A 26255-nucleotide genomic window follows, 5' to 3' on the forward strand; every position below is an offset into this window, starting at 1 on the left:
GTGTATCATTTTTTAATATTTTTGTTACTGTCTCCTCTCAAGAGATTCAATCCGATTATATGTAATTCAAAATATAAAAATATGTAAATTTTCAGTTATTATTCATTTATTAAATAATTTCAACTTTTTGTAGAATTTTTATAAAACGTACACAATAAAATTACTTTTCAGTGTTTTTCAAAATAGTATTTGTAATTGAAGTTACAATACAGCGAATAGTTAAAAAATAATCTTTGTATTCTAATCTAAAATAAGAAATGAAAACCTTATGTATACTACAATCTACTTAAATTATTCCATATATAAACGAATAAAGTTAAAGAAATATTGTTTGCGCATTTACATTTGTATTCTAGAAGAGGACTTCACATCCATATGGTACTATCACATTAATTTTTTAATTTATGATTACCAAAGTGTACATTCATATTTTAATATGAAATAGCAGTAGTATCACTACATATATGAATGAACGGTGATAATTTACAAAATTTTTTACATAGATTATATTATAATGGATTTTTTAAGCTATCAGAGGACTGCAGGGTAAATAAAGTCTGTTTTTTTTATCCTCTATCTAATTACATATAACAGTTATAATAAGCTTTGAAAAAACAATTTTATAATACTCCGTAAGTTTCACAATGCTAAAATTTTATATCTAAATAGAATCTTTCATCTCATCTCATTGACTTAAAGTAATTTGACGTAATATTAATTATTCATTCACAACGAAAAATACTAGTTCGTGATTTATTTTTTTAGATAGTACAATGTTAAAAATTCGGCTAACTATTAAATTACTCTATGATTCGGAAGGTCATTATATATAATTAAATAGATATATGAAAAACTATTGTATAAATTAGTACCTCAATCTTTAATTTTCCGATCTTTTTATGCTTTCAAAAATATTAGAAATAATACTTATTGTACTATTGCTTTTAGTAAGATATATTAAAAGCAATATACTGTTAAAGAAATTCATTACCTGCAGACCTCTGCCTAAAAAAACTTTTCTATTCGTTCCGTTAATATAACACCGCCTACTTGGTTTTGTATAAAGAACGTGTGCTGTGTACATTTTAATGATCTTTTTAATGACCGGAAAATTTTAAAGAAAGGCGTGTATAGATATATATTTTTTTTATGTATGTATATATTACCACCTCCAACGCCTTTGCACTGGAATTACAATCTATTAATCTTTCCACTTTTTTCAAAATTTACTTAAAATTTAAGTTTACTCTAGTAGGTAAAGCGTCGAAAGTTGTTTAACTGTGTAGTTACTACAGGTAATAAAAAAGAGTACTTAAGTGAGGATCTATTACATAACATATTTAACAAATAAGGCAATGAAATTTTTCGATATCATGTTACACTAAATTTGTTAAAATATAATTCGATACGTGAATGTACGTAAATACTCTTAAATCATTGTACACATATGATATTGATGAACAATTATTTGAAGGGTAATTTCACTCTCGTACTCTAATAGAGCATCTAGAGATGTATCGGACAATTTTTCAGCGTGTACTAATTGGTCAAAATCCCTAATATCGAATGAGAGCTCTTTACAAAGGTAGTTATCTTTATGAACGTATGAAAGTATCACGCAGATGTGTTTTATGATTGATAATAATACCTGTATGGCTTGAAACGACACTTAAACGAATCTGTTACAATAACAAAAATTTTCTTTCGGTTACCATTAAGAAAAGATGTAATACTAGAATTTACATATTTGTAATTGGCGTTTGCGCACTGCTTAAGATCACATTCCCCTTCGTGGAGCACTTGGAACTAGTAATTGTAAAGCCGTCATCGCGTCCGGGAATAGTGAGTGATAATTTACAACTGGCACATAAGCGGCTGTAATTACTCGACCAGCAAACCATCTACCATGCAACGAATTGACAGCCGCAACTGCTGTCGCTATTGACGGGCACTTAACGTAAACATTACCCTGAGGTGAGGCTTGGTCCACGTACACATGTAATACACCACCGTGTTTGTTGCATTCCTCGATAACATCATCACGAATTTCTTTGGCCCAATTCGGATTTGTCTCACTGAAACGGAAAATCATTCTGTTTGAATTTAATCTTTGCATAATTATTAAACAAATTGTAATTATTTAATGTAGTGTTATGTTATCATTCCTGAACATACATATAATAATATGCATGGGAGATATTTTAAGATAACATAATTTATCTAGCATATTCGTTCCCCCAGTAAAAGAAGTGATCTAATACTAGGTCTACATATATGCCTGTTACATGTTAAGAAAATTACAAGGACTTACTTTTGTGGGTCGAACATATTAGATAACATAAAGCACTGTGTCGCTATAGGAGGAGCAGCTTGTGGAGGTGGTTGTGGTGTTGACATAACTGGAGCCATATTTAGTGCATTTGCAGCTGCAGGGGGAATTTCAAGTCCAGTTCCCTCTGCTAATTTGAACATTAGCTGTAACCTAAATATTTTTAATATTAATTAGTAACTTATTAAAATGCAAAAAAATTATCAATATAAGAATATTGTACCTTCCAGTAGCACCAAGATCGATACCACTTCGATCTAATTCGTCTGTGTCAAGAAGAGATGGACCCTGTATTAAGTCTGTACGTTCTGTAACATTACCGACTTTCATAGGTCTTCCAGCAAGTTCAAAGCCATTCAATTGTTCCAAAGCTTTTTTTGCATCATCAGCATTTCTAAACTATAATAAAAATAAATATATTTTAAAGAAAACACTAATATTATGATTGAATAATTTATAATATATTTTAATACATACAGTCAAGAATCCATAGCCTTTGCTTCGACCGGTTTCTGGATCCATGATCAGTTGAATGTTATCAATTTTTCCAAACGGTTCGAAAATACCGCGAAGCATATCTTCTGTAATATTAAAATGTAGAGATCCAACATATAACCTCATAGGTCCGGTCTGTCCTTTTGGCATTAGATTTGGCATGGAATTACCCATGCGATTCTTTTCAGCTTGAGTGTGTTGTACTACTATGGGAACACCGAGAAGCTTCTGACCCGACAAACCAAGTGCCTGCGAAAATAATGAAATAATTACAAGAATAAACATAATATCAGATATAAATTATATATTAACTCACCAATGTCACACTTTCAGGATCCTTGAACTCTACATATGCTATACCCTTAAATCTTCTTGTTTTGTTGCATGTGATAAGTCGGACATCTTGAACTTTGCCAACACTCGAAAAGAATTCTTCCAAATCTCGAGCACGTATACGCTGACTTAATTGCATACAGAACACCGTTCTGGCGTCCCGTTCCTCTGGTGTTAGCTCATCATTTCTGCTGAAATGAATATATGACACAAAAAATTAAAAACATTAACATTCTAAAATTTATCACACAAAAAATTATAGACGCACAAGTGATGCAACCCTAAGTTTCATGCTTTAAAATATTGTAGAAAAGTTTTAAATTTTGAAATATGTTATTCTTATATTCTTAGGCTATTCTGCATTTTCTACCAAATAATGAATTCATGTAAACTTACATGCCAAGGGGACTAACACCCTTTCCAAATGGTAGTCTTGCTCTGGGAAGTGTAATTGGTGTGAGGGATCGCTTCCTTCTTCTGTCTCGATCTCGGTCTCTATCCCGTCGATCCCTATCTCTATCGCTGTTATCCCTGTCTCTATCGCGGTCTCTCCGATCTCTTGATCTTGATCTACGTCGACGGTCACGATCGCGATCACGATCGCGCTCTCTATCTCTGTCACGATCTCGATCTCTGTCTCGATCTCGGTCGCGATCGCGACGATCTTTCTCCCGACGGTCCCGTGATCGAGAGCGGGAACGAGAACGATGCTTGCTCTTCCTGTAAAAAAAAGAAACCAATAAAATGTACTAGGAAGGTTTTTTAATAAAACCTATAAAACTAATTTATATTCCATGATGTATGCACATGATATAGTAAATCTGAGTAAATAATAAACGGAACTTAATAATTTTAAGTTTAATTTGTACAATGTAATTTTTTAAATTGTAATATTTCCACTTATTAATCCGAACCCTTAGTGGTAAAAAAGTTTCTAAAATTAGCTTTTATTTTCACAGTATAACTTAACTGATATAAATAATCAAATAAGTAAATAATCCTAATATTAACCCTTTGAGAAGTGCTGCCGCATATATGCGTTCTGCGTAAACCATCAATTTAGCCGAGGAACTAAAATATGTGTTTGGCCAAACAACTGATAGAACCGAAAGACTCACATATGTATCCTACGTAAACGCGTCGTTATGATCGAGAAACTCATACATCTCATATATGCGTATATATAAAAGACTCATATGTGGAGAATCTATTCATGTACATATGTCTAAAATTTGACATCTTGGAATGCTATGAACGAAAATCGCGTCTAAGCAAAAATATTCGCTAGAAATTTTAAATGACTATCGCGGCAGCAGCTCGGCCCCGCGGTAAGGTTGACTTCGAACCGTCCCGTCCGCAAAGGATTAATAATCTTTCATTAAATTGTATAATTAAACACATGTGATAAAAATAACCCAATCAATATATTATAAAATATAACATCTGTACAAGTGTTATTGCATGTTTTAATCATCATATTCTATTTTGTTTAATGATCCTTTTTTTTATTACATTTCAGATTTTTAACATAATCTGTAGCACAGATATTCTTCCTAAATACTTACCATCTTCAGGTCTAACCTTTGGAATTATGAAAATAACCAGCATTTACACTAATTGTATGGGGTCTATAACAAAGAGAATATAACTTCAAACAGTTATATGTATGTACCAAATGACTAATTTGAAATATTCACATACAATCGAATATGTATTTCAATCTATAAGGCTAAAGGTTCAGATAAAGTAGTTTATTTACAGACACATGTGTTTTATCATATTATAAATCATGCATTAAGATTCAATTTTAAGCTAATTTAAAAAATCTAATACTTCGATAAATTTTTTTAACAACAGATATTTCTCTCGTAAAACAAGGATTTCAAAACATTCAATCCATTTACTTTTTCATTCATGTTCTTTCATCAGATGTAATTTTTACTTAAATTTGTTCAGTCAATAAAAACAACTATTATAATAGTATTATATAAAAAAATGCATATGATAATATAATAAAAACGAAATAATTAAACTTATTTATTTTTTGCTCCTTACCACTTTTGCTGAAGTTATAGTAATTTCTGGATAAGTAATCGTGAAGCAAGACTTATTATTATCGGTTAACTAAGAGATAAACTACAATTTTTTATGAGATCCAAACGACGGATAGAACGATCAAATTACATCGGAAGATATGAAAAGATAACAAAACATTCAGGGTTTGCAACAAAAATCAGTGACAAATTAAAGGCGCACGTTTGAGCATGACTAATTATCACTTTCGTTTACCGCCATTCAGTAGCGTACGTTACTGACACGTAAAGTCATTACCGTTACTTGTAGAAATAAAACATTTATTTATATATTTTAATGGATTTAATAGTTCAAATATTAATTCTAATAGTAAGCACAAATTGTGTTTACAAATTGATTATAATAAGTGAAATATGCTTACCCAGATGATTTACGGCTAGACCCATTCTCCTTGGAGGATTTGTCTTTGGATGAGGAGTCCTGCTCCTACGAACAGCAAACAGTTGAATGCCATGCCAGCCAGCCGATGTGGCAGGGACGCGCGAACAAGGGGACAAAAAGCAAATCATAGAACGTTAGTAAATTTTGTAAAGATAAACTATGTACATATTGTACAATTTAAATTTTGACAATAGTTTCAAAATAAAATATGTCTCAATAATGAAGTTCTGTCTTCTGTTAAAAAAAACTTTTTGTAACCATGTAGATAACTCTCCTTTGAACACTGTTATCGAAGATCTATTGCTGCTGGATGGTGATGCACTCTCGTGCTCTTTCTCTTTTTCCAGGTAGATTATATTGGTCTGAGGGGGCTAAGATGAGGACACAGAGAAGAAAGAGAGAGAGAGACAGAGAGAAACGGGGCGAGCATAGTGTTGCGACGCCTCGCACACACCTGGCTCAAACTTACCAATCGTTTTATCGGGTTTTAGGAAAGCATTGCAATCTTGGGTTGAGCATGCCTTGGTCTTAAACTACCAATGGCCAACCACACATCCTTTTTCTTCTGCAAAAGAGAGCCCTCATCAAAGACAGTACGTTTTTAATGTAACACGAAATGTGAACCCTAATTGCTAACCTACAACCCCTGCATGTATAATTGATTTAACTATCTCATAATTAGGAACAAAACGATCAACGATCATTTGCAGCTTCCAGTAGATATACCACAAGATGATTTAGCTGTACAGAGAAAATGTTTCACATGATTAAAAGCGAACATACACATGGTATATGGCACTAATAAAATGAAATGATGATAATGGTGTTACATGTATATGTTACGGATGTTATATCTTTTTATCTACCATGAATATAAAACTAATCCTCTAGTCAATTACCAATTCTTCAGTAATATTGATTGTACAATTTCAAAACATTTTCTCATTTGAACCATATAACTTATTTCCTGCTTGCCAATTTACCATGCATTTTGTTTGTGAAGTACTGTATCAATGTACATTCAAATTTTAAATGAGACAAATAATGTTATGTTGATGGAAAATCTTAAATATTACAAAAGATGAGAACACCATAAGCATCTTAGTGGACTACCATTAGTAATTGTAGTCATATAGTTAAAAACAAAGGTCTACCATATGATGGAAAAAGTAGACTTTAATAATATACATTTTTTGGAGTTTTGAATGACATACATAACACATTGAAAAAACATATTTAAATATTTAGCAATCTCAAATTGCTAAATAGATTAAATCTGATTATTACATCTGCCCTGTCTATAAAACATGTAGAACTTTCAATAAGAACTATTTTGTATCTCTTGTACTATACACATACATTGTAATTTAATATCACAAGTATTCATAACAGTTAAAATACAATTCTTCATTAATACCACTGTTCCCTTTAATTTTAGAGATCTTAAACAATTATAACAACATATGATTCCCTAAAAAAGGGAATCAATATATGATTATAAATAAGATGTATAAATAAAACTCCTATGAACTAAAAGAAAACACAGCCAATGTGAAACTGCTTGAAATTTTAAAATCCGACAAATACCTTTGTTGTTCCTCCTAACAATGCCGAAGGTACATAGTAAAGATCAATAAATATTATGCCCTTCTACTGCAAAAAATACTATAGACAACGATATTATTGATTCTACATATAAAAGCTATTCGATGCTTACACAAATAAGTTGATTCATTTTACCACATATAAATGTTATAAAGATAAATAGAATAGCATGGCACATGGCAGAACAGCACCTAACAAATCCATCTTTCATTTCTACATTTCTTTTTCTGTTTTGTTTTAAATAAATTAATATAAACAACCTTTATACTTTGCATGTGTATTTTCCTTTGTCTCTCTATAACCGTAAAATGGTGGCAGTAACAATTCTATCTACGTCGTAAAATAATAAACGTTACGATTTCTGAGAAAAAAATTAGAAAAAAAAAGATCAGAAATAGATAAAGAAAAAAGAATTAAGTAAAAATGATGTTAGTGATGGCTTTTCTTAATACCTCGTATTTCAAGTGCATTCTAGGAACTCGCTGCCGAACATCCTACGAGCGCGAGGGTACATGTTACGTACCATCTATAAGTACAGAAAACGGAGGTATTGATCAATAGTCGGTATGAGACAAGGGCGTACTTTGTTCTACATGTATATATGGGAAGGAAAGGACGATTCATATTTTTCTCGATCGCAACACGACAGAACATACCCGGAACGGTACGGCGCCGTATTTGTATTCTTGCGCGTCGAGATTAGGTAGACTTTATAGGACAAAAAAAGTCAGGATCTCGAAGGAGCAAACCGAGACAAAGAAGTAGAGAAAAAAAAAATTAAGCCTTACCCCCTTCTTATATGGCGCCTCCAGCATTGCCTCGACATCCAAATCCTCCGCCATTGCGCGAGTCGGTGAGCTTTCTGAAATACCACGCATTAGCACTCGATAATTTAAAATACGGTGGTCGAATTGAAAACTCTATGAGGATATTGTGTATAACGTACAGACTAACGAACGCTCGCATACGATTTAAACGTTTAACAATTTACTGAAAACGCAAGATCGATAAGGAACGTTAGGGAACAAGAACGCAATCATATGCGACGATGACCAAAGAAAATGGAAGACCGGATGTGAATAAACGAACCAAGCGCCACCTTCACGGAAGTGCCGAATGCATTATTTTTACAATTGAGTTTTCGAGTAACCATAACCATACAACCATTTTTAAAATGTCCCTAGAGATTCTTGATTGACTTTTTAGTGATAGGTTTCATATTTTTTATTTGATAATTATATGTAGAATATCGTCCGAAAATTGAGTCCTAACTAGTTATGAGAAATCAACATGGAAGACAAGAAGATCCTCGTTCTGCGCATGCCTAACGTATTATAAATGTCTCAGACAGAGAGAAATATATTTTACTCATCTCTGTCTGTCTCGTAGGAACGAGGTCCTTGTTAGCCTTCCATGTTGATTTTTCACGACCAGACACGACTCAATTTTCAGACGCTTGTTCCTAGCGAGTGTCGAGGATTGAATTATATGATCGTGCTCCCGACATAACTTATTTAACAGAAAATAGATAAACTATAATAATTTTAAAAATTCACGAATGATTTTATATACGTATATATTTGTTATAAGTATTTTTAAAATATTTACTTGAATTATTTATACTATTATATATTATATATGCATATAAATATATGAATTAAATTTTTAAAGTCAATTTGTATTTTATAGGTTATAAAAAAGAAAATGAGTCATATCATCAAACAGATCGACTATATTTTTTGTTAATAATAGAAAGATTTCTTGGTAGGAAATTCGATAGGCAAATTTTGAGCGAACTCTATCGGAGAAACTTAGAAATATATTCTCTCTAGAGCACATAGTTCATCTCAGAATCACTTTTAACGCTTTAACTGTCCTAGGTGTACATGACGTAACAGATTGGCGCAGTTTGCCTAGTGGCCATTTTGTTTTCAATTGCACGGCTGATTAAGGTATTTTATATAAAGATATTTCGTGTAATTGTAGGCTATTTAGGCGATTAATGTAGTCGACGAAATATTTAAGAAAGTTTTAAAGGAATTTTACCTATATTCTCTACGACAACTATTTTATATGCTAATTGAAAATCCTATTTACTTTTGGATAAGGTTTTTCTATCAAATTTCACGTTCTTTTATCTCTTTCTCTCTTTATCTCCTTTTATATCTTTATAACTGCTGATCTTGGTAATTTTTATTAAATAATGATGTCGTACGACATACAGAATAAAGCTATTTTCCATTTTGACCATTTCTTTTTCCAGAGTATCAGAAGAAAAATTTATATTTAAATACATATTCGAGCATAATTTAATGTGATTAAATTTTTGGAAACTCTGATTAGCATCGGAAATACACAGAACATTAATTTTTAAGACATCAGACATTATCTTATACGTTTACCTAAAAATGAGTATAAGTGTTGTATACTTTATAATATCGTATTATTGTCAATTGATTTAGATTGATAATCGTGTATAATGTAAATTATACCATTTCTAAAAATATTATAATCATTTGTATTATAATATAACAAAGTATAAGAATTGTAGAATTATATAACCACATAAAATTAAAATAATTTTAATCAATTGAAATAATTACTTAGAATGAAATATAGAGATATAGATAAGGATACAATCAAAGCTGAATTTCTATAATATATATTGCATTGTAAAAAAAATAAATAGATGAAGTTCATATATATAGAAATTACTGAAGACAGAATCCTAGCTTTGATTGAATTTTGTTTATATTAATGGCAATTTAAATACATTTTGATCTCTCGCTATAAGTCCACTTGTCTCTTGCATACGCGTACATTTAAAACCAATCAGATAAAGGCTTGGTAAGAAGAAATGAGCAGTGTACTCATAGAAGGCAGTTTCTATCCTTATAGGTGTCCATCTGTCCATTCAGCGTGGTGAGAGAGGCAACAATGGATTCAAAACGGCATGAACGCAGTTCCAAGTCCAATACAGATTCACCACCAGCTCCACCTTCGCCTCCTATGTATAGTGCAAGTTACACAACATATGATGGGTACAAAAACAGAATGTCGTCGCGCCGTTCACCTTCACCCTTGGAATATAGAAGCAGTAGAACTTCCCGAAATGACTCGCCACAAGACAGACGTAGAAGAAGACGCAGTACTTCAAAATCTTCTCCAACTAGATCGTACAAACGATCTCGATCCCCTGATAGAGATAAAGATCGAGACAGAGATAGAGATCGATCGCGCAAATATTCCAGGAGAGATAGATCAAGGTCTAGGTCAAGAGGAAGATCACGTTCCAGAGATAGGAGACGTAGTCGCAGTCGTAATAGGAGTAAAGATAGACATAGAGGTAGAGAAAGCCGCAGATACCACAGGGCACCATCGTACGAGTCAGATACAGCTGAAGATAATACAGAAACAACTGTATCACATCCAGTTGTTCCTCCACAATCTAATGCTTTTAAGAATGATGGTAGTTTTATGGAAATGTTTAAAAAAATGCAGGAACAAATGCAACCTGCACAAAAACCGGCGACTTCTGTTTTGGAAGAAAAAACTGTTGTTCCTCCACCTTTGATGGTAGGAAAGAGGCGAGGAGGTAGAATTTTAAAAACTGGAATGGTTGCCAAACCAAAGACTGAACAAACTGTTGAACAACCCAAGGATGCTTGGTCACTCTATATGGCTGAAGTGAAAAAATACAGAGAAGTTTGCTGTCAGGAAGAAGATAACACAAGACCATTGGTTAAATAGCTGATTTTATTTTCAACCATTTTCCATTTTGTTACTTCGTTTTATCTACAATGAATGTGCTTTCAAAAGATGCTGTGTTCTCTTAATTACATCATGGTTGTATTTAAATATACAAGAATAGCTATTAATCAACTTTAAGAAAGAGCTCCATGTATACTAAAATTATTTAAAATTTATGAAAGCTTTGAATTAAAGCTTCTTATTATTTACCAAGAAAAACCTCTATAGAAACGTATGCAAATATGAGGAAGCTTTTTCTTTTCTCAATTACTACATAGAATGTACAGTATACGTTATTCAAAAATTATAAATATATAGTATCCCAAATTCTTAAATATTTCGAGTTAAAGAACATTATTAATGTAATATGAGAATAAAAACAAGGACTGCAGTGAGAAAGCAATTAATGTTTGTGATAGTGTACTATGTGATGCAAGAGACAAATTGACTAAAGCGAGAGACAAACATGTAAAGAGTTTGCCTTGTGGGAGAAAGGGAGGGTAACAGATTGTAGCACTTACAATAAATATAATACATTAAATAACTTGTAACTTGTTAAGCAGCATCAATATGGTTAAATATACAGAACTTGGAAATGCGGCAACATTAGAAACCCCCATCGATTTGAAACCAAACACAGCACCATATGACCCAAGATTCCCAAATCAAAACCAGACAAGGTAAACAAAACATAAATTGATGTATTTTAATTCTTATAAACTGTTAATGTATAAGATTGCTTATTCCTATTTATTTTGAATACAGATATTGTTACACTAGTTTTGTGGACTTTCAACGTTGCAAAAAACGACATGGTGAGGATTATGATGCATGTAAATATTTCAAAAAAGTATACTCTGCAATGTGCCCAAATAGTTGGATAACAAATTGGAATGATCAAATTGAGAATGGAAATTTTCAAGGAAACATATAATACATTAGAGGCATCACATTGTAACTGCCACTTTAGTAATGTTGTTTACATAATAACAGGAATTTACAATTCTATCTTCCTGTTTGTAAAATAATATTGAATAAATTAATAATAGTTTAACTTCTATTGAGTTCTGTTAATAAATACTGTTTTTATTTCATTATAATTACTGTCTATAAATAAAAGTTATACAAAATTTAAATATTTCACTATTTTATAATTTTATAGATACAAATTAATATCTATAATAATACATAAACCTTTTCATATTATTAACCTCAAATCTAAAATTATTATTTACTATACATTGTTGACATATAGTTTCAAGTATATACGATATTGATACGATACGAAATTAGTATATGTATTTCACGTCTTACTCTAAATAGTTCACAAAAAATATTAAATTAAGTCTACCATAAAAAGTAATATATTATTTGTAAGAAGTTATGTAAAAGCTTTCCTTGATTATAACTGTATATGTAGATCAAACTTTACATCTATTTTATTTATCATATATTTTCATAATCGTAAGTCAAAATTTTCAGCTTAAAGATCTCGGTTATAGTACTTGCCTATACTAGAAGCATTCGATTTATTTGATTACATCGATGAATGTATAATAGAAATTTACTAACTCCTTCTATTGATAATGTTTTCCCATTTATATAATAGAAGTTCTCGTTCAAATAAGTGAATTCGATCAACAGCAATATATTCAATTGCTTATATATTAATACATTAACTAAAATTTTATTCAGATAAATGGAATTTCATTGTATAGATGAAAAACTATCCAATCTCTAATCCCTACTATGGACAATAGTTTCGTAGAAATTATACATAAATTCGATAGAGTAATGAGGTAGGATTTTACCGTTTTAATGTTTTGTCTTATCCTGATATACAAGTACATATCATCAGATATTATCATTATACGGAGAAGAAACTCTGCAAAAGTTCAATAGATTCGATATCAATTTTTCCTATTTCCTTAAATAAAAGACAATATATACAAAAATAATTATTAAAATTTGATCAGCACTTGAACGAATTTGTACGAGATTTCTAATGATTTCATGTATAAAAATAGTATAACTAAATAGAAATAAAATAAATTTTTATATATAAAAATGTTAAAAATTTTTCACTTATACTTCTTATTTTTAAAAGTTTCTTTGTTTATTTTTTTCCGTACAGTACATACCGTTTACACCGAAGGATAGGATTTTTAAAAGTTTCATATTATTGAAATGAAAAGATCCTAAAGTACAAGAGTTTTATATAATGATTAATGCTAAATAAACATATTAAAATGTATAATCATCGAAAAAGAAAATACACTAAAACCATACATTTTAACCATAGCAAAATATAGTACCTCTCTGAGTCATGTTAGGTATCATTTTTCTAGGGAGATAGAGTTCTAGGGAACCCCAAATCTCCTTCTCTCTTTTTCACCGATAATAAATGAAACAAATAACTGTCATAAAATACCGAGATCTTTATGTAGTAGGTATAGTGCTAGTTAATATTTAATTAATAACTAATATTACTGCATATGGATACTATCATAATTTCCTTAGTAGAAACGAATCTATGGTCAAATGATTCCAGTTGTTTCCAGACTAGTGCTACCCTTAGCGGCAAAGTGCTAAAGATGTTCCACGTTAGCATATACAAGAACCCATTTAGTTTCATCACAAATGAGGTATACTCACTGTGGCTTTACGTTACTAGAGCATTTTATTGTACGGTTTTACGGAAAAATTCATATTTCTCTATCTGAGATAGACAAGTATGAAAATAACAAAAATCACGCAATAATTAAGCTTAGTTGCCTGAGAAAGAAAAATTAGTTGTTTATAATAATATTTTTTAGAGAAGAAAAAGAAATCTTTCGTTTTAAACGAAATATGAATTAGTGGTATGATGCAATAATTTTAATATATTCTTTATACACGACAATTTTTTAGATTTAACATTAAATTTACTTTTTTCGCGATAGTATTTCTGTTATAATAAAATCTAAATTTCGTTTTAATAGTAATTTCAATACTTGATAAGATCTGAATAATATTTCTGACGTGATGCATCTGCAGAAAAAGAATCTCTTGATATTTGTATGGTCATTATCTCTATTACGGGGGGTTGAAATTCTCCTCGGCACACCATAAAACTCGATAGCCTACCGCGCTCAAACAATGTAACATTTTTTTTTTATTATTTAATTTGTACTTTACAATTTGTCCAGCTGGGCATTTGGTAAATTTTTCTAGCTTAATTGCTAAATAACATGTGGATGGCTACCCCCAGCGGAATACCATCTTCGAGTTTGACTATTTTATTTCTTTAGTAAGGTCAGCGGGGTGTTTTCTTTTTAGTCTTTTTTCTATGAGAGTTTTGCTCGCTTCAGCAGCCAGCTAGTTTGGATGTATTGTCGTTCTTTTTTGCCTTGTTGTTCTGCCTTGTTTTTTCTGCGTACCTGCCAATTTCTTCTTTGATCGTTGGTAGTTTTAAGTCTTTGCGTATATCCTCGTAACAATTAACATGATCCAATGTCAGACATGTTTGAGACAAAGTATGTAAATACAAATTCAAAAATAAAACTTCTTTATTTTTTACTTTTTCTAAATTAAACTTCTATCAACGTGTGTGTGAGATCTTTCTGAATAAAATAAAACCAAATACGATATACTTTGAATTACATTTCCTGATTGATATGTATTCAATTTTTATTTATTAAATAAGCAAGTGTGCTCTAAATTATATCGTGTTTGATTTTATTTTAATTAGAAAAATATAACAAGTATGGTGGTAAAAGTTTCATTTATCACTGTTTATTCCCCGTGGTTGATCGAATGTTGTGATTTTTCGAGGTTGGTTGGCGTTTGCATCGTTTTGTGCCGACTAATAAAACTAATTAGCTAGAAGAATTTGTTGGAAATAGCTATTGAAATGATTGCTAAAGACTAGAAATGATAAGTACAGTAACGTTAACGGGAATCAATTTGAGATGACAAGTAACTATTAGCCTATGGGCCTTTATATGTTTCCGAAAGTTTCGTCTTTCAACTCCGTCAATGTCATCCTCAATGTCATTTTCTAAATTCGGCATGTCTAAGATATCAATTTTCAGAAATAGAATCGTTTTTACATCTGTATAATTGAAAAACTTGTTTTTTTTTTTATTTTTAGTTTGTGCTTTATGATTTGTCCAGCTGGACATTTGGTAAATTTTTCTTAGTTCATTACTAAATAACACGTGGATGGCTAGACGTTTTGTGAAAAGTGGTTTCCATTTTCGTAGTGTAAATGTAATATGGTTGCATTTACTGCGGTTTGCTTTTATTTGTTTACAGCCATTTTTCTATTTTTGTGATATGGTTTTGTAGTAATATTTTTATTTATTATTTAATTTGTACTTTACAATTTATCCAACTGGACATTCGGTAAATCTGTAGTAATGTTCTTATTCTTTTTTTTTAATTATTTAATTTGTACTTTACAATTTGTCCAGCTGGACATTCGGTAAACGTCCTGGAATATCAGAATTTGGCTCTTGGTAGTTGTTGGTATGTTGACCGTGTAAAGTATATATAATATTGGTCCCAAGACGCTTCCTTGCGGTACCCCCTCCTTGAAGTCTTTAACTTCAGAGTAACGTCCTTTATTTTTATTAACAAGGTTCCATTGCTTAAGTGTGATTTGAATAAGTGAAAGGTTTGTTCCGGGAAATGTTTTCTTGTTTGTTTGTAAGAGGCTTTTATAAAAGTATTTCGTAGGAAAGTATTGAATTCTTAAAATTGCATTGAACATTATTGTCATTTTTTTGTTTTGTTTTTAGGGGAAGGTTTTTTAAGATTTTACCATTGATTAGGTCGATTCCTGGCGCTTGATTATGATTCTAATTTCTCGTGCTGTTGTACTAGGTATGATGTAGTGCTTGTTAGTTGAGGTACTAGTATTTCGCGCGTCTATGTCTGTATGACATTTGGAATTAGTGTTGTTAATATTATATGGAGTAAATGTATCACAAAGGTGGTTGGAAAATTCTTCAACTCGCTCTTCGTTGCTTCTGGTCCATGTGTTGACTGTTTTTCTGATTACTTTCCACAGGGAGTAGTTGGTATTCTCGTGCGCAAAACTTGTGTCTTGAAATTCTTGCAATTAATACAGATTTCCGTATCCGTTATATATATAAGAATATGTTATTTGGAATCATGCCCTCCATCACATATTTAAAAAAATTACCATCGAAATCGAGGACATTGAGTTCGATTTGTGCATTTGCTCAAACTTGTTCTGTATCAATAGAATTACGAATATAATACGTTTCCTAATTAAATGAGATACAAAATACGGGACAAATATGTAAGCGAATTCAAGAGAATATAATTTAGATATTATTATAAACGCATATCGATTTATTCAAAAAGCCACGTTTAACTAGGATGGTAGAATATGCGCAAGATAGTCTATTCCATTCACTCGCTGAATAATTCTACAAAGAATGCCCGAATACGTTACGCATCGCAATTTCTAAATGTTGGGGCCTGCCAGCCTGCGATGTCGTATGGCTCCTGAGATCCCTGGCAAATTATGCCGATCCAAGGACATTTGCTTCAATGTATTTATATGTAGCTGTTTCGATTGGGAGGCTAAACCGGCCCAATCACGTGAAAAATAGATTCTATACAAATACCATTACTTACATCTGTACCTATACTTACACCTACAAGAACCGTTCCCACTAAAGCTAGATTCAAGCGCCTCGAAGGCCTATTTGGCTAGAACTAGCCAACACTTTACACTAGCACTTTACAAAGACCCGGCAAGAGACCTTTCCCTTTCCGTATCCCTAGTCCTTGCCGCCATCAAGTTATTACCACGTTATTGTTTCTGCTTGTTAGTTGTCAGTTTATAAACTTATTCCAATTAGCAACCAAAATTTATTCGAATGACGAATAACAAAAAGAGAATAAACAATGAATACATAATTATCATTAAACACAGCCACCCCGCAGACCTCACAAAGGATATAACTTAACAAACACGAAGATCTCGCTGGGTGTAGCCACCCACATGATAATCAAACAGTTAAAAAATTCTATCAAATGTCCAAATTGGACAAATTGAGAACGTAAAGAATTAAATAAATAATAAAAAAATTAAACACTTAATATCATAATGATGAAAAAGTACATGTATTTAGTTGCTAATATTTGACAGAAATCCAAAATTTAATGATTTCATTTACGCGTTTCAACATTTCCAAAACAGTTTTTTTGTTTTTTGATTATTATTCAATCATCCGAAAAATAGGGGTGGTTACAATTGAATCAGTGACGCGAGTAATGTGACGCGGTAGTGGCTTCTCTTTTAAGATTTATATTGCCTTTGTATCAGTGAGACAATATCAATACAATAATGTAACTTCTTTATCTTTGACTTTTTGTTAATAAAAATTCCATTAACATATTGGCAAGACTTCCTCGATTAAAATGAGACCAAACACGATATTATTATAAAATTCGGCTATGTTTTATTCATATTGTGCTTATGAATCTTCCTTGAACATACTTGTCGCAATACAGTATCCAGCTACTTCTTAGCTCCTAGGATATAAGCTGAGGACCTAAGCCTTAGGCCTTAAGATTTACACTCGTTTAGTGGACAATATAAATAGACGTGAACATGATACACCATAGTACACTGTCTTTTCTCTTCTTTCTTTCTCTTTTTTGTGCAATTAACGTGCTAATATACGTGTAATTATTTATATTATTAAGCATGTAAACCAAAGACAGTCCCTAGGTACCTCGAGAGTAACTCAGAAAGAGAGGTGTTGTCCGTGAGCAATCCATTAAGCATCTCTGTGTTAAGTTATCAATTTTAATATGTATGATCCTCCTAATATTAACTATAGATTAAAATTCAGAGAATTAATAAGCTTTACTCAGTAATAAAAGTAAGATGTATAAAAGTCGTGGATCACAAATTAATCATGACATCAAATCTTATCTGTAGTTAACTTGTTCTTCTGCTTTTCTCATTTTTGTAAATAAACACGTATGCAAACCAGATACATCATGTCAGAAATATTATTCGCAGTCTATCAACTAATGAAATTATTATTAAAATGAAATTTAGGTTTTATTATAACAAAAACATTATCGCGAGGAAAGTAAATTTAATGTTAAATTTAAAAAGCTATCTTGTATAGAGAATTACATTATTACATCATTCCACTAATCTATTATCGTTTGAAAGGAAAGATTTTCTTTCCTTTTCTAAAAAAAAATGTAATAAACAATTTATTTGTTTTCCCGAGGCAACGAAGTTTAATTAGTGCGCGATCTTGTTATTTTCATACTTGTCTATCTCGCATAGAGAAGTGTGAATTTTTTCGTAGAACTGTATAATGAAATAGGCTCTTGTAACCTGGAATCACAGTGAGTATACATCATTTGTGGTAGGAGTAGGTTCTAAGGGGGTAAGTAGGTTCTTGTATATGCTAGCATATACGACTTCAGCACTTAGCCGTATGGTGCAGCACCTGTATTGTGGAACAACTAAAACAATGGGCATGAGCAGATCACTGCCCCTCTACAATGGTTCATAAGGCGTTCGTTCCTGAGTTTGTTTCCGCTTAGTTGGGAAGAGCTTCCTGAAGTTACAATATTTGAGGTACAAAGTAGTTTAGTGAAGTTAAGTTGGAAACTAATTACAAACATTCAAGGTATGAAAAACATTATACTTTAAATATATTTTAATTTTTCATAATATACTGAATTTATTTGACTATAATTAAGGTGAATACGCGAAAAATAATTCATACAATTCTACAATACAAGGATTGTTTATATTTGTAGATAGGAAGAATAACTTAATAATGGACGAACAGCCGTACTGTAACAAATCCAACGCAAGATACAATGAACGACCAAATAATTATCAACATAATACCTTTAGAAAAGGAGAGCGGTATCCAAATTTCCCTCGCAATAATTACAATATACGATATGACCAATCTGTAATTCAAATCGGTACCGAAAAAGTTGGAAGACTTATTGGCAGAAGTGGAAGTAATATTAGACAATTACAAGATAGAACAAATACGAGAATTCACGTAAGCATTTATTAAATATTATTTGATTTTCTCTAGTTTCATATAATATATAAATTTTAAATAATTTTGAAGCTCGATATAGTCTTATAAAAAGCATCGCTTACATAATTTTTTATGTAAATTTTTTAAAATATATTTTTTGTCTTCAATATTGAAAATAATATATATATTATATATATTAATATATATAATATGTATTTATAATAATTTATAATAATATAACATATATGTATTTTGATTTATAATATATATGTATTATATATATATAATATATATTTGTAATATAATATAATATAATATATATATATATTATTGTTTGACATAATTAGTGATATTTTATGAATAACATTTTTATTTTACAAGCTACATTGTAATTTTTTGACATGTATAGTTTCTAAGGAGTAAAGTTTAATTCAATATTAATAGGTTGAGAGATCAAGTACAAACTATACAACAGCTGTAACCATTGTTGGAACTAAAGAAGCACAACAACAAGCAATATGTTTGATAGAAGAGTCATTAAAAGATACTGTTAGAACAACAGAGCCAGAATATAGGCAAAGGGATTATGGGCAAAAGGAAAATGAACAAAAGGAAAATGAGCAAAAGGAAAATGAACAAGGGGAAAATAAACAGGATGATATACCGAAATTTCTTGATCTTGATTGGCAACAAATAAGCAAGGATCATGTAAGTTTCTATGAGACTATAAAGTAAATTTAATTCCTTTGTATATGCATCATCTTTTTCTGATTAGGATGAATACCACAGACAAAAGTGGGCAAACTGTACTCCTATTGTTAAAAATTTTTACAAAGAGGATCCAATAATTGCTAATTTGACATCAGAGCAAGTAGATGCCTTTCGAAAGGAAAACAATAATATAGAAGTGCACGTTATGCTTGAAAAAGAAGAAAATGCTTCTGAAGTATTAAGTATACCCAACCCTATCGAAACATTTGAACAGGCCTTTCAAGTAAGTAAAGATATTTGAATAAATATTTATGAAAAATATAGACTACAATATAAATGTTATAGGATTACTCTGAAATACTTGAAGAAATTAGAAAACAAAAATTTGTTCAACCAAGCCCAATACAGTGTCAAGCATGGCCTATTCTTCTTAGTGGCAGAGACCTTATTGGCATTGCGCAAACAGGGACAGGTATATTGTAATGTGGTTTTGTCTCATGAGTAGAATAAAGAGTAGAAGAAAGAAAAAGAGTATAGAGGAAATTATTTTATTGATATTTAGGGAAAACTTTGGCATTTCTACTGCCTGCTTTAATCCATATCGAAGGCCAGACAACACCGAGATCAGAGCGGAAAGGACCAACTGTCCTTGTTCTAGCACCTACCAGAGAGCTAGCTTTGCAAATTGAGAAAGAAGTAAACAAATATTCCTATCATGGTATAAAGGCGTAAGTAAAATTTATTATATTTTCATTTTGAAACATGCATGTGCGAGGATATATTGATAAATAATTTATTATTAAAGGGTATGTGTATATGGAGGCGGATGTCGTAAAAAACAAGTTACTATGGTAACAGAAGGTGTAGAAATAGTTATTGCTACACCTGGTAGACTAAATGATCTTGTACGCATGAAGGTTTTAAATGTTTCTTCCGTTTCATACCTTGTCTTAGACGAAGCTGATCGTATGCTTGATATGGGATTTGAACCACAAATTAGAAAAGCTTTAATAGACATAAGGCCAGATAGACAAACTGTTATGACGAGGTATATCAAATTTATTATTAAAAAACAATTTTTTAAATATTTTCTATGTGATAACAAATAACAATAGAGTGCTTCCACATTTTAGCGCCACATGGCCGATAAGTGTCAGACGTTTAGCGAAATCGTATATGAAAAATCCAATCCAAGTATATGTTGGATCGTTGGACTTAGTTGCTGTACATACAGTGATGCAGAAGATTTGTATTATTGATGAAAGTGATAAGACTGATATGGTTAATATAATGAAAAATTCTTTGAATCTTATTGAATCTTATACTAAAACACATATATTATCATTTTTTTTTTTCAATAGATGCATCAATTCTTTCGCGACATGGCACCGAATGATAAAGTAATAGTATTTTTTGCAAAAAAAGCTAAGGTAGATGATGTAGCGAGTGATTTAGCTTTGATGTCTGTTAATTGTTCAAGTATACATGGCGGAAGAGAACAAGCTGATAGAGAACAGGCATTAGAGGAATTAAAAACTGGAGAGGCTAGAATATTATTGGCGACAGATGTCGCCAGTAGAGGAATCGATATTGAGGATATTACGTACGTCTGATTTTATATTATTTAGAATTTGATCCAAACTTAAATTTTAGAAGAAACCTTTTAAACAAAATTTATTTTTAGGCATGTTTTAAATTTTGATTTTCCACGGGATATAGAAGAATATGTTCACCGTGTTGGACGTACTGGCCGAGCTGGTCGTACTGGCGAGAGTATTACTTACATGACTCGGAGCGACTGGTCTCACGCGAGAGAACTAATTAATATTTTAGAAGAGGCTAATCAAGTATATTTTAGTATATTTACATGTTTATATGAAAATTTGATTATATGTATGTAAATTTACATATGTAAATCTTTGTCTTTGCAGGTAGTACCTGAAGAATTATACCACATGGCCGATAGATATGAAGTATGGAAGGAGAAGCGAGCCGTAAGACGCTCCGACCGAAACAGAAGAGGAGGAGGAGGTTGGAGAAGATGGTTTTAGTCTGGAAAGCTACCTACATTTATACAGTTCCTATTCACTCAGGTTAAGTTATAATTATTAAGTATATATATGTAAGAAAAACAGAAATATATACATTTTTTTTTATGGAATGTACATGTATTAAATCGATAATTATTATTTTAAGGTAATTTAAGGAAACTTTTATAACATGCGTTATCGTGTTGAAGAAGCGTATTGATATAATAAGTATATATATCTAACAAAAACAAATACAGAATTATATAAATTTTTTTTTTATTGAATGTAAATGTATTAAATTGATAATTATATCGAAATTAAGGACACTTTTATAACATGCGGCTATTTTGCAGAAGTATTAATTGTTTATATTTTGGATATAAATTAAATAAAAATATAAATTACATACAAGATTATTATTGTTATTATTGTTATATGTATGAAATATTGATATGCTATATTTTATTTTTTCCTTTTATAAACGTGGAAGTGGTATTGAAAGTAAGAACTGTTACTTTAAAAAGGTATTATTTTAATAAAGTTATTATAGAGGTTAGATATGAAACATAAAAATTTATGAACTTATTTTTCTGTTTGTACTCACGTTACACAGAAAATTACGTATTTAAATAAAAGAATTGTCACCTAATATTTATTTGCATATACATGCATATTTGAATTTTCACAGTAACAGACTGGTAATCAATTCAAACACACTAATAGTAATAGTAGAATAGCAATATCAAAACATTTAAAAACTTCGTTCAGAAATAATCAACATAAAAAACAATTTTGTTAATAGAAAGATTTAAAAACAAAAGTGACAGGAATTTTACAATTATTCATTTACTGAACGAAGAATAATTAAAACAATAAAAAAATAAATAAGTTCTCTGTAAATACCTATCAATATAACAAGTTGCATGACAATATTATTATTTGTACATAGACTTAGTAACAGATGAGTGATGAATAGTACTATTACCATAAATTTTGATAGACTTTTTTTTTTTATCAAAAATAACATTTAACTATATACTTTGAAATTCCGTGTTTTGGTATATTTTTCAGCAAATATTTTTCCACTTGGAGTTGGAATTGAAAACGCTATGTCATCTATAGGCATTACATAACCAAAATAAAAATGAGCTCTGAAATAGTTTATATTAAATATATTGATTAATTATGCAAATATTTTCGAAATTATTTATAAAAATAAAAATATTTACCGTAATATATCGATCAATTTAGTGGCTATCCCTTGTCTACGATGATTTAAATCCGTCCATACAACATTGATACCACATTTTGCAGGGCTACTTTCTGCTGTACAGCAGTCCAGTTCTAGTAATTCAGGGATCATGCGATGTGCAGTCGTTATATGTTCCGCGACTAATACTCCTATAATGGCTTTGCCCCTAATGTATAAATACACCTAAAGAATAAATTGTATCAGAACAAAATCAAATTTATAGTACAAGGAAATTGATTTCATATATATTTTTCGACATTACTTTTTTCTCCTCGTAATCCGGTAGTTTTGTACAAGCTAATCCTAAATCTCTGTCAACATATTCTAAAACTTCTTTTACTTTCTTCCAACATATTTTCGAATCATTTGGTTCTACCAAGATTACTCGACTTAATGTAAATGGATCCTCCATAATTACACGTTCCGTTTTCCAACCCTAAAAATAGTCTCCTAAGTGGAATGTCAAACACATTATTTACACAAACTACGTGCATGTAATTTATACGTACGGAAAATTTTAAACTTTTTTTATTATTATGATAATTTAAATGAGCATTTTCATCTTCTGGATCCCCAACTTGATATACAATACCGCATTCAGCACATTGTGTTGCTCCAAAATTCTTTTGCCCTGCATCCAATTGATATTGATTGTCATCACCATTTAGTTTCATAGACAATTGCCAATTTGTAGTTCCTTTTGCATTAGATGTGGATTTTTTATTATTTCCACTAAAAGATCCATAATATTATGAAAGGTGATTCAGAAATTAATCCGTATTTTAAATATTTTTCTTACCTCAAAATTTTATTGACCGAGTAAGCTTTATTAAATAATGGATAATATTTCTCTTCTGATGTAACTTCATTATTGTCCAGAGAAATATTTTTGTGAACTGTTGGTGTACTAATGTCCTTAATATTCATAGTTGAAGTCATAGTACTAAGTTCACTTGCTGGTGACATACTAACGTCATTCAATACTGCTACTGGCTTTAATGGTGAAATATGCTCATGCCTTTCATTAATTAGTACTTCCATAGTATCATAATCATCATCAGCCCAATCGTTCTCCAAAATCTTTAATATATTACTTACTCTTTCTTTCTCTATGGCAGATTCCAATTCTGGTTCATCTACTGACAAATCAGTTGCATCAAAAGAAGTATCTACATGTTTCGGTTGTCTATAAGCCTGTTTACCATTCTTTTGATTTAGTGCCATTTTACCATCTGACTGAATCTTTAATTTCACATTATTATTTATAGTTACTATAGCTGAAGAATTTCTCTTTGACGACCTTCTAATTTTGAAAAAGCGTTTATTAAGATCAATTTCTGGTGATAAAATTCTTTCTTCTGGTGATGAACTTATTAACTCTGTTCTTTGCTCTTCTCCGTTTGAAAAATGTTCTTGTATATTCATATATTGTATATTATTAATCATCCCTGTACTATTATTATGTTTTATATCTAAATTTGCCTTCAGTTTTGGTTTCTTAATACCATGTGACACACCAGCATTAATTCCTCCTATTGTATGTTTTTTCATAGATCTTTTATAATTGGATGCATGTTTTATAAAACTCACTTGTCGTTTTTGTTCTGCTAATTCAGAGATGATTTTACAGTCACGTTTGGTCTCAGAATTACTATAAAAATTTCTAGTACTGAGTGTTATATTTTTCAGTTTTGATTTATAATCTCTATCTTGAAATAAAGCTGCTCTAGCTTTTGGTATTAAATAATTTTCATCAGTTTTTAGCAATTTTGTAACTGTATTTTCTAATTCTTCAAATGCATGTCTCTTTAAGTTATTTTCTTTTTTCTCAGGTGAATTTTCAATGATATCAAGAATATTAAGCGATTTACGCCTATGAACTCTAGATAAGGATATTTTACTATCTAAATTTAATGATGTTATTAATTTGTTTTTTGGACTTCTAGACTTATGTGGTGTTTCTATTATACTATTTTGCAGCTCTATGCCAAATTGTCTTTCTGATGTATCAAGTATTGTCTGATTTGGTGTCCGCTTATTAGAATTATTGAATGGAGAGTTAGACAGAAATTTTGGTGAATCTGCTAATATTCCTTTTTGTGGAGAATGTTCCATAACATTCATAGGCCCCAAATCTGACTCTTCTCCAGATGAGCTGTTTAAATCTCTTTGAATTCTACAGATCTTCTTTTTCCTTGAACTTTCACCTGATCCAAATAAACATTTTTGCACTCTACGTGGAGTGTGTAATGATTCTTTTGGTAAATATACAGACATGTTCTAATAGCTTTTAATAAGTACTTCAAAAGCTGAAAGAGAGACAAGAATTATATAAAAATCATGAAAAAATAGAAACATTGCTTACTAATACAACTTTTGTATTTATAAATTATTTTAATTTTAATATTAAGGTCGTATTAGTTATAAAAGAACATGAATTTTTCAAACCGGTTATGATAATAATATAACAATGAATCTCTCCATTTATATTTATATTTTAATTAATATTAATAAAAACTATAGGGAAACAAATTCTGGAAAGTATAATAAATAAACTAACCTCAGTCAGCACAAAGAATAACTCATATGTTGTTAAAAATATTTTTATCTCTTCTCGTTTTATTAATTTTCCAAATATTTCAAAATATATTTTATTACACGTCTATTAACATACCTATTTATTTGTGTAATAACCTTAAATAATATTAATATTTGCTTTAAAACTAATCCATTCACATAACAACCGAAAATCTGAAACTGCTGTAAAGTTTCCGTTTTTGTACTATATTTCTACACTCATTCACTCTTATCCGGAACTATATATAAAGCGATTGGACGCTCCAGTCAAAAAATATGTCCGATGAGAATGAATATGATAACAGAGAGGAAATCAGAATGCTTACGTCCATTGTTCTATTTGTCTCACAGTATAGGTGCTGCACCACGCAGCTAAATGCTGAAGATGTTCCATGATAGCATATACAAGAACCTATTTACCTCCACAAAAACAAGGTACACTCGTAGGTCTACGCTACGAACTTCTATCCGAAATAGACAAGTATAAATAACATTATATTTTAAAATCATCAAATATTTCAAAATAATAAAATCACGCAATAATTAAGCTTAGTTGTCTCAGAAAGAGAAATTAATTGTTTATTATAATCTTTTTAGAGAAGAAAAAAATCTTTCCTTTCGAACGATGGTGGACCAATGGAATGACGCAA

The 26255-nt window shown here is 30.7% G+C and overlaps 4 protein-coding genes across 12 annotated transcripts; 2 read left to right on the forward strand and 2 right to left on the reverse strand.

Moving 5' to 3' along the window:
• Nucleotides 1-88: 88 nt before the first annotated feature.
• LOC122570901 (RNA-binding protein 39) lies at nt 89-8343 on the reverse strand. 5 transcript variants are annotated; one of them, XM_043733855.1, is made up of 10 exons: nt 8184-8343; nt 8026-8099; nt 7761-7763; nt 5613-5677; nt 3554-3877; nt 3141-3348; nt 2807-3073; nt 2553-2728; nt 2312-2482; nt 89-2075 (listed from the first exon to the last, which is right to left on the reverse strand). In XM_043733855.1, exons 2-10 carry the CDS (start codon nt 8077-8079, stop codon nt 1778-1780), a joined length of 1566 nt encoding a protein of 521 aa, XP_043589790.1. In that variant the 5' UTR covers nt 8080-8099; nt 8184-8343; the 3' UTR covers nt 89-1777. The 5 variants fall into 5 exon arrangements, with proteins under 5 accessions (XP_043589790.1, XP_043589792.1, XP_043589791.1 ...); XM_043733857.1 differs by having other exon boundaries at nt 7690-7763; nt 8184-8268; XM_043733856.1 differs by lacking the exon at nt 7761-7763.
• A 666-nt stretch (nt 8344-9009) lies between these two features.
• Nucleotides 9010-12045, forward strand: LOC122570904 (cytochrome c oxidase subunit 6b-3-like). 3 transcript variants are annotated; one of them, XM_043733867.1, is made up of 3 exons: nt 9065-9189; nt 11551-11667; nt 11753-12045. In XM_043733867.1, the coding sequence occupies exons 2-3, from the start codon at nt 11558-11560 to the stop codon at nt 11919-11921; spliced, it is 279 nt and encodes a 92-aa protein (XP_043589802.1). In that variant the 5' UTR covers nt 9065-9189; nt 11551-11557; the 3' UTR covers nt 11922-12045. The 3 variants fall into 3 exon arrangements, with proteins under 3 accessions (XP_043589801.1, XP_043589802.1, XP_043589804.1); XM_043733869.1 differs by having other exon boundaries at nt 9125-9189; nt 11548-11667; XM_043733866.1 differs by lacking the exons at nt 11551-11667; nt 11753-12045 and adding an exon at nt 10136-11531 and having other exon boundaries at nt 9010-9189.
• Nucleotides 12046-13896: 1851 nt separating this feature from the next.
• LOC122570899 (probable ATP-dependent RNA helicase DDX43) lies at nt 13897-22244 on the forward strand. Its single transcript, XM_043733850.1, has 11 exons — nt 13897-18663; nt 18797-19053; nt 19480-19743; nt 19811-20029; nt 20092-20218; nt 20309-20474; nt 20552-20794; nt 20880-21027; nt 21108-21349; nt 21431-21593; nt 21678-22244. Exons 2-11 carry the CDS (start codon nt 18817-18819, stop codon nt 21795-21797), a joined length of 1929 nt encoding a protein of 642 aa, XP_043589785.1. The 5' UTR covers nt 13897-18663; nt 18797-18816; the 3' UTR covers nt 21798-22244.
• Nucleotides 22245-22393: 149 nt separating this feature from the next.
• LOC122570898 (N-acetyltransferase ESCO2) lies at nt 22394-25900 on the reverse strand. 3 transcript variants are annotated; one of them, XM_043733848.1, is made up of 6 exons: nt 25589-25900; nt 23828-25337; nt 23538-23760; nt 23291-23464; nt 23006-23211; nt 22394-22892 (listed from the first exon to the last, which is right to left on the reverse strand). In XM_043733848.1, exons 2-6 carry the CDS (start codon nt 25303-25305, stop codon nt 22889-22891), a joined length of 2085 nt encoding a protein of 694 aa, XP_043589783.1. In that variant the 5' UTR covers nt 25306-25337; nt 25589-25900; the 3' UTR covers nt 22394-22888. The 3 variants fall into 3 exon arrangements, with proteins under 3 accessions (XP_043589783.1, XP_043589782.1, XP_043589781.1); XM_043733847.1 differs by having other exon boundaries at nt 22394-22927; nt 25703-25898; XM_043733846.1 differs by having other exon boundaries at nt 22394-22927; nt 25589-25898.
• Between the last annotated feature and the right edge of the window lie 355 nt (nt 25901-26255).

The sequence above is a fragment of the Bombus pyrosoma genome, linkage group LG9, assembly GCF_014825855.1.
Source record: "Bombus pyrosoma isolate SC7728 linkage group LG9, ASM1482585v1, whole genome shotgun sequence".
Lineage (NCBI taxonomy): Eukaryota > Metazoa > Arthropoda > Insecta > Hymenoptera > Apidae > Bombus > Bombus pyrosoma.